General features: G+C 35.4%; 1 protein-coding gene across 10 annotated transcripts; it reads left to right on the top strand.

Annotated features, from left to right (window-relative positions):
- The first annotated feature begins 807 nt into the window (after positions 1 to 807).
- LOC116405600 (NAD-dependent malic enzyme 2, mitochondrial-like) lies at positions 808 to 6,683 on the top strand. Of its 10 annotated transcripts, none has more exons than XM_031889541.1 (11): positions 808 to 990; positions 1,066 to 1,155; positions 1,242 to 1,384; positions 1,992 to 2,126; positions 2,273 to 2,333; positions 2,863 to 2,955; positions 3,674 to 3,835; positions 3,925 to 4,008; positions 4,088 to 4,194; positions 4,435 to 4,539; positions 5,763 to 6,651. In XM_031889541.1, the coding sequence occupies exons 5-10, from the start codon at positions 2,322 to 2,324 to the stop codon at positions 4,526 to 4,528; spliced, it is 552 nt and encodes a 183-aa protein (XP_031745401.1). In that variant the 5' UTR covers positions 808 to 990; positions 1,066 to 1,155; positions 1,242 to 1,384; positions 1,992 to 2,126; positions 2,273 to 2,321; the 3' UTR covers positions 4,529 to 4,539; positions 5,763 to 6,651. The 10 variants fall into 10 exon arrangements, 9 of the variants coding, with proteins under 9 accessions (XP_031745401.1, XP_031745402.1, XP_031745395.1 ...); XM_031889542.1 differs by having other exon boundaries at positions 2,035 to 2,126; XM_031889535.1 differs by lacking the exon at positions 2,273 to 2,333.
- Positions 6,684 to 8,941: the final 2,258 nt, after the last annotated feature.

Below are 8,941 nucleotides of genomic sequence, written 5' to 3' on the forward strand. Positions count from 1 at the left end.
TTTACCACTTTGTTTTAGTGGAGCTACGTGAGGAAAAGGTGCCATGTCTCTGAACTATTTTGATTTATCATTCATATAATTTCTTACTTCTAAATCTCTGATGTACCGCAAAAAATATTGCTAATATATTTGAATCTATCTATTCTATAACTTATATTCTTGCACTTTCAATGCTTTGATCATAGTCACAAGATGTGTGTGGAAACAACAAAATGCAACCTTAAACATATTGGGTTAAAGAAATATTCGATATCACTGATTTCAACTTTTGATTATCACTGATTCATCTATAATTTTGGCTGGATCCATGATCTTCCTAACTCATAGTAGTATATGTTTATCATAACCAATACGTCTTACTGTCGTTACAACATCTTTGTGGGTTTTTGTTATTGTTTTGCTTTGTTTTAGCTGTTGGTTTATTTGACTAGTGACTTACATGAGATTTAGTCTACCTTGACATTTCTCATAACACGACCCGTCCTTGTCTTCTGAGCTAAGAGGATCAGGCTTAGTCAAGTCTACCGTCACATTTCAATTTAATGATCTATTATGTTTGATTTTTCGTGAATTTGTGTTACTTAATATGATCTATTTTGTTTCTCGCTTATCAAATAATTGGAATCAAGAGGAGATTTGTTTAACATTTGATGAGAATGGTGATGCGTTAAAGATTCGATTTTATTGCCAAGTGTCTTCGTGAGATTATGTCTTTCGGTAGTGTTGAAAGAGCTACTGTTTCTAATTTTGGTTCATTTCTTGTTATGGGAGATTGGTTTAAGATATGGAATAAATGTAGTTCATTTCAGGGTAATGATGTTGCAAAGCTTTTTAATATTCCTTCACACAACCATGGTTCCCTGTATTCAGTCACCTTTATTTTCTTGTGGCAGGCTACATTAAGATATATCAAGGTTGGAGACCAAAGTTGAGAGGCTAAAGTCGGTAGTACAAGTTAAAGATAGGGAGATTGCAACAGTTACACGAATAGTACAATCTCGAGACTTGTCTAAATTCCATGATTTCTCTCTATTTAACATTGAACAAGGAAGTTCTTTTCCACAGGAAGCCAAAGGTAAGGCTGCTTTTAAAGCTCAAATTGACAAGCTACAGTAGGAAAATGTTGAACTCCAGAGAAGGGTTATTGGCAATCAGGTTATGGTAGTTGGATGCTGTGAGATAGATACTAGTTTCTATGTAATAATTTTAGTACTAATGTTGTTTTCTGTTTGTGTGCAAAGCAAGTAAGAACTCAACAAATACATGAGATGAAGAAGAAAGAAAAGGAGTACATCAAATTGCAGGTGAGAACCTACAGGGTATAGGAATACCTACAGGAAAGCTGGATATGTATGTTGCTGCTGCTGGCATAAACCCTCAAAGAGTATGTTTTTCTTAGACAAGCTCAACGCCCTCCCTTCATCCAATGGTTGTTTATCCAACTTGATTTCAATCAGTTGTGGCTATTGTTTTAATTGTTTATAGGATTGCCTGCATTCAGATTGTTTTATCTTCTCATGTTGGGCTACTTCCAAGAAATTTTTTAAGCGAAGGGTGGATAATAGCTCGCTTGTTTAGTCTAAACTTGGGGGATTTCAAATTTTGCCCAAATTTCAAAATTTTTCAAAAGTTTTTCATTACAATAACGAGCATCATAACTTCTTAGATCTTGCATAAAAGGCATGACTGTCAACCCTTGAGCACTAAGCTCGGGTTTGTGACGTGAGATTCTGAATTTTGAGAATAAGCTTATGTCCTTTTTGTTTTTGCTAAGTTTCAACTAATACACTCGGTATTTATCTTTGTGCTTATGTGATAGATTTGTTATGCACTGTAGTGATGTGGGGTGTTTCCTTATTTTCTGCATCTTAACTACCTTATTTCCTGCATTTTAACTATCTTATTTCCTGCATCTTAAATACCTTATTTTCTGCATCTTAAATACCTTATTTTCTGAATCTTAGTTGGTACTGAAATTTGGTTTGTTTCAGTGAAAGAGGCACTATCAGCATTGACATGTACATGTGATTTTAGGCATGAACCAGGAGAGTGAGAGTTTTAGTGTGCCGTGTTTAGAATTTGCCGATATCTTTTTCCCGTTCCAGCAAGTATTCCTGATTGTGGGGGTAACTCTCAAGTCTGCAGTCTTTTCTTCATGAAATTTGTAGATTATCTAAGAATACTAATATCATTTAATGTTGACATTTTTTTAGCAACTTTTCTTAACCCCACTTTTTGAATTTCATTAAGTTTACTCTTGTTTAATTGACAGATTCTTCCAGTAATGCTAGATATTGGTACTAACAACGAGAAGTTACTTAATGATTCTCTTTGTAAGTGAAAGGGAAACCTTCATGTCGTTTATCTCCATATTTTCCATGTAATGTATTGTGCTTATATTGATCTGTTTCTGTTGTCAATGGCGATATATTTGGGTTTTTTGTTGTTGTTGTGGTGGTGGTGGTGAAATATTTTATTTAAGTCTCTAGTTAATATTTATGCTTACTTAACAGAAAATTTGTTGCTTGAGCTTGCTTCATTTGGTTCTTTTACTTGTTTAAGTCCTCCTCTAACTAATTATACATTTCGTCCTTTTACTTGTTTAAGTCCTCCAAAAAGTATTCATTACTTTAATAAATTCCCTCACCAGCATCATCACCTCTTATTCAACAAACTGTTTTTTCCCAAAAGCAAAAAAGGAAAAAAAAAAAAAAGATAAAGACAATCAAGAACAACCATCAACTACATGAAAAAAAAAAGAGAAGAAAAAGATAGCTACCGAAAAACATTACTACCCATTTTCATTATCATCATCCTCTACTATGCTTTTCCACCTTCTTCTAACCCATTTTTCCATTGCAGGATTTATTGGAGTTGAGGAGTCCCACAATCTTTATGTTCTGTTTGTTTTTCCATCACTTTTTCAAGGCTGTTCAATTGGAGTTCCATCTTCAGGTAATATTAATGTGTTTGTTTCTAAGATAATTTTGTTAAACACTTGTTTTTGTTGTCCCCATCCACCAGCTGTTTGGTGAAATGCCGCATTGAATAATTTTGTGGGTTCTTGGGAAGCGTGTGATCTATGTGTTGTGGAATTTGTATAATTAGTTAGAGTGATTTAGGAAAACTTTTGTATTTGTAGTTGAATAGATAATTCATTCCATATTTAGAGCATGATTAAGAGTTATTTTGAAATTGTTAAAATTACTTCAAAAGATATTTGGATAATTTAAATGACTTTCTATTGTATGTTGATCACGTTTGATAGATCGAAAACTTTTCTTCTTCTTCTTCTTCTTTGTTTCTTCCTGCTGCCTATTTGACCTGCAACTTTGAGTGTAGTTGCTTGGCTGTCTAATTGCCACCACTCAAAGTCACTCCTTCGCCTTCTTATCACTCTTAATTTTCTTGACAACAAAGTCAAACTGCTACAGAACAATCGAATTTTCGTTTGATTAATTTTCTATCCACAGGAGGCTTTTGTATGTTGATCACCCTTGTTTTCTTTGAAAAGTTTAAAATTCCATACACGATATATTGGGAAACTTTCACATTTCTCGGGACATTAAAAGCTCAAGAGCATTGATTTTGAGCAAAATAAAAATGAAAATCCCTTTTAATTTCCGGCAACACCATATTTGAAGTTCATTGTATTTTCTTCTTCCAACTACAGGTTGACGTGATTGTCTTGACAGATGGAAGTCGTATTCTTGGCCTCGGTGACCTTGGAGTTCAGGGAATAGGAATACCTAGATTGGAGGGAGAAGAGTATCTATCTATTGTTGATGAATTTATGGAAGTCGTGGATACATGTTGGCCTAAAGCTATTGTTCAGGTTTATTGGTTAAGATATCAAATTTTTAACTGTGTTCACTGCCAGTAATCAGTATCGTAATCTCGCAATTTGATTTTGAATGATGCCAGTTTGAGGACTTTCAAATGAAATGGGCTTTTGAAACATTACAACGTTATCGTAAGAGGTTCTGCATGTTCAACGATGACATACAAGTGAGTAGTTCATGTTGTATTCATGCAGTTGATAATTACTTAAAAGGACATTCATTTTCGTTTATTTCATTTCATAAAGGGAACTGCTGGTGTTGCTCTCGCTGGACTATTGGGAAATGTGAGAGCTCAAGGGCAGCCATTGAGTGATTTTGTTAACCAAAAGATAGTAGTGGTAGGGGCTGGAAGGTATTGTCAGCTGTTTAACTTTAACATTTTCTCCAAATAGCAATACTGCTAACTATTTAGGGATCGTAAGCCTTGTCCTCTTTGTTGAAACAAAAGTGGTTGTTTGAATGAGGAATTACTATTACTATTACTATTACGTGAATATAAGAGAAATGAAAACTTTGGAAACTATAGTTCAATCCTTTTGGTTTAACCTTCATTTGTTTCAACATGCTGTTTTTTCTCCTCTTTCAACTTCAGTGTTGGGCTCGGTGTTCTTAACATGGCTATTCAGGCTGTTTTGAGAATGGTAGGGAACAACGATTCTACTGCAAGAAATCGATTTTTTTTCTAATAGACAAAGATGTAAGAATCTTTTTCAAACTTTCATTTCTCAATTTATGCATCAGTCTGTCCAAGTTTTTCCTTCCATGAGAGTTACTGATTTCAGAAACCAATCGGATGGGGTTTGGAATTTGGGTAGCTTTATTATGGGTTAATTTGTATGACGCAGTTTCGTGTGAAAAGTATGAGGCAGTTGAAGAAGTTAAATGACTTGTGGTGGTAGTAATCAGTGTCAAACTCATGTGGTTTTTAACTTACAAAGAAAGAGGAAAAATATCAACTTAGTCCGATGCAGATTAGGGTTTTAAGTCTTCTATCTAATTGTTTGTGTGATAAATGCAGTTACTTTATCAAAAACAAAGAAGAAAAGGAAGGGACCACAAGATTCTTTAGTATTTTAATTTTATTGCATTACATTATATTCAATCTTCATTTTTCTTGGTTGTGCTGCAAATGGTGTTTCTTCTATTATGGATTTGCATTATACAACATTGCCATATTAAGTCATAAAGTTATGAAAATTAGAAACACACCCTTTGTAGGAGAGAACATGATCCTTCCTTTGAAGTAAATTGAGAGAATTTCCTCTACTGCCTCAATTTTAAGGCTTGAGGTTTGAAGAACAAGGATGAATAATCAACGAAAAAGGAATGAAGAGGTTTCTCGTTTAGGGAAAATAGCGATTTTTCGTTTTTCATACTTCCAAAACGACACAAGTATGAACTTATTGTGTATTAAATTGATCGAGAGGCCTTCCAATTGTTTGTTAATCTATAGTTTCTGTCTCTATTTTAATTAACTGCTACATGTAGAAGCCTAACTAACTTAGTTAGAGTTCTATCAAAAAAAGGAAAGAAAAAAAGGAAGAAGAAAGATCATGTGATAAATTTATAGAAATGCCATGCAATTATTTTCTAACTATTAATTTATGTTTCTGGTAAATTACTGCTACTAGAAATCTAATTGTGTTCGGTTAGTTAGACTTCATGGGTTTGATTTTTTTTTTTTTTTTTGTTAAAGAGGTTCCATAAGTATACCGATGGTTTTGAAATTTTGATTTGATGCATGTCTGAGAAATTTCAAGGCTAAATTATACAGAATACCCATAAACTTTGTACTTTATATAAAAATACCATTGAAAATACACCCAAAACATAAACTACCAAAAGTGTTAAAATACAGTTAATATAATTATCCTAATTTTAGTAATAAATGAAATTGAGAGAACTTTCTTTGATTTTCAGGAACAAGGATGAATAATCAATGAAAAAGGAATGAAGAGGTTTATCCATGCAAGCTTCAAACCAAAGCCAAGGATGTCGATCCTTCCAGGGGAGTCCAAAGTTCTCCCTTATTTTTCTCCCTTTATTTTGATTTTCAAAAGTTTGCAATTTTTTAAGTGGGGGTGGGCAATTGCTTGCATGTTTAGTCTAAACTTGGAGGTTCAAATTTTGCCCAAATTTCAAAATTTCTAAAAAAAATTTCCTTACAATAATGAGCACTATACCTTCTTAGATTACTTAGATCTTGCATAAAAAGCATGACTAGCAACCCTTGATCACTGAGCTTGGGTTTGTGATGTAAAATTCTGAATGTTGATGAGTATATGTGCTGAAATTTGAGAATAAGCTGCCAGTGTTTTTTGGTTTAAGCCCATTTTTAGCGATATCTTATGGAGATGTGAATGCATGATTGAGAAAATGGTACGTGTGTTGTGAATGCTTGATTGCATGCATATAATAAATAAGTGCATGGATACTTTTCTAGCTTTGTCTTCCTTTGTTTCTTTGCCATGACTTACCTATGATGCGCTTAGTCCAAACCTAGCCTAGATAGAGTTAAAAAAGGATAGGAGGTACTCTTTAGAAATTGAGATGGTTTTAACAAATTTGTCTTGTCAAACATGAGTTTGGAGCCTCTTGTCTAGCCACAATGAACTAAATCCCTTTAGAAAGGGTGGGCATTAACAAATCTTGTTGTCACTTCGAAGGGAGCAGTCAAACTTAGAAACTAAGTGTAGAACCATAGAAAGGTTACCCCATCGGTTATTGTGTGCGTACCAAAGAAAGAAAAGAGAGACTTGCAAATGTAAAACTTAAGACAGCGAGACAATTAAGAGCTAAAAAAAACAAAGAACATATGCATTATACATCAGAAAAATCCCATAAAAAAATGAAGGGAAACTTCACTTTTGGCCTAACCAAAAGCAGACCACCTACTCTTAGCGTTCTAGACATAGCATTGAGTTTGATGAGGGCTTTGAAAATAGGAGGAATCCTCCCCGTTCCACACTAGGGGAAAAACGAGACTTGTCACTCCGAAGGGAGCAGTCAAACTTAGCATTGAGTTCAAGGTATCCTTCTTAGATTCTTGAATCATGACTACATTAGGACTACAATAGTTGATGAATTTTTTAAGTGCACGTTTAGAGGGGTCGTTCAAACTCCTAGTGCTCCAGGAGACAACCTTCATAATGACTGGGAGGAGGAAAAGGCAGTTGCACATCTAATTTAAGCCATAATGATTCCACAATCACCGACTATAGACACTAAATCATTAGGCAAATCCAGGGGAATTTTAATAGGGAGAATATCTTCATCATTGAACAAGACATTCAGATCCATCCATTAATTTCTTGGACTAATTTAGGGTCAACTTCAGTGTTGGGGACTGCCAATTTAACTGATCTCCACAGTAAGTTGATTAAGTTGGGGAACACGAGACAAGGCATCTGCTGCTTTGTTTTCTAGTCCCGGTTTATACACGACATCAAAATTGTAGCCAAGAAGCCTAGCAATCCACCTCTGATGTCGAGGTTGGATAACCCTTTGTTCCAATAAAAGTTTCAATGATCGTTGATCAATTTTCACTACAAACCTCCTGCCCAAAAGATAAGGTCTACAACATTGCACAGCCAAAACTACAGCCATAAATTCCCGTTCATAAACTGGTTTAGCACGACCCCTCATAGCTAATGTCAGGCTAAAATAAGCAATTGGCCGATGATTTTGAATTAAGACAGCATCTACCCCGTATCCAGAAGCATCGGTCTCTATTTCAAATGGTAAGGAAAAATCTGGCAGTGCTAAGATTGGGAGAGTCATCATAGCCATCTTTAAATTCTCAAAAGTTTCAGCAGCTACAACAGTCCATTCATAAGCTCCTTTCTTCAATAATTGAGTCAAAGGAGCAGCCTAATTCATTACAAATCTTCGATAATATCCTGTCAACCCAAGAAATCCACGAACTTCACGGACATTTGTGGGCACGGGCCATTCTTTGATAGATCTAATTTTCTCGGATCGACCTCTACACCCTTGCCCGAAATTATATGGCCAAGATACTCCACTTTCATTTTGGCAAACCCACACTTGTGCATATTAGCATATAATTTATTCTCTCGCAGCACCTCTAACACCCATTCTAAATGTTGAAGATTTTCATCCAAACTTCTGCTGTAAATTAAAATATCATCAAAAAAGACTAAGACAAACCTGCGTAGGTAAGGTTTAAAGATACTATTCATCAAAGCTTGAAATGTTGATGGTGCATTGGTGAGCCTAAAAGGCATGACAAGAAACTCATAATGCCCCTCGTGAGTTCTAAAAGCTGTTTTCTCCACATCCTTTTTACACATTCTAATTTGATGATATCCCACCTTGAGATCAATCTTCGAAAATATATTAGCCCCATTAAGTCATCAAAAAATTCCTCTACTACTGGAATAGAAAACTTGTCTGGAACGGTCACACTATTCAACGCACGATAATCTACACAAAACCGCCAACTACCATTTTTTTTCACCAACAAGACCAGGCTCGAATATGGACTAGTACTAGGTTTTTATGCCAGATGCCATCATTTCATCAACTAATCTTTCCATCTCATCCTTTTGCTGGTATGCATATCTATAAGGTCGAACATTGACTGGATTAGTCCCCTTCTTAAGATGTATATGATCTTCAATGGTACGTTGTGGTGGCAACTCTCCAGGCCAATCAAAAACATCTTCATACTTAGCTAACACGGCTGGAATAGACTCATGAATGGTAGACACTTCATCAACCCCATACAACGCTGCAAATGCCATTCCACCTTCCAAAGATCTACACTCAATCACAAATCCCTAATCAAGTTCTGTCCATGTCTTCATCATGTGCTTCAAACTCACCCTAGCCTTCGTAAGACTCGGATCTCCCCTTAATACAACCTTCTTCCCATTTTGTATGAATGTCAAGGTAAGTTTTCGCCAATCTACTTCAGTTACTCCTAATGTATGTAGCCATTGCATATCAAGAATGACATCCCCCCCCCCCCCCCCAATTCCAATGGCAGAAAATTATCCACAACCTTCCATTCACCCAATAGCAGTTCCACTTGTTTACAAATTCCCTTCCCTTTTACAGCAGATTCAGACCCCAAA

This window comes from Cucumis sativus, unplaced genomic scaffold (genome assembly GCF_000004075.3).
Source record: "Cucumis sativus cultivar 9930 unplaced genomic scaffold, Cucumber_9930_V3 scaffold122, whole genome shotgun sequence".
Taxonomy (NCBI): Eukaryota; Viridiplantae; Streptophyta; class Magnoliopsida; order Cucurbitales; family Cucurbitaceae; genus Cucumis; species Cucumis sativus.

Coding starts and splice junctions, on each gene's coding strand:
- LOC116405600 (XM_031889535.1), top strand. CDS start 2,037: ATGAACCAGGAGAGTGAGAGTTTTAGTGTGCCGTGTTTAGAATTTGCC. Junction 3,836..3,924: donor GGCCTAAAGCTATTGTTCAG/GTTTATTGGTTA, acceptor GAATGATGCCAG/TTTGAGGACTTTCAAATGAA. Junction 4,195..4,434: donor GTAGTGGTAGGGGCTGGAAG/GTATTGTCAGCT, acceptor TTTCAACTTCAG/TGTTGGGCTCGGTGTTCTTA.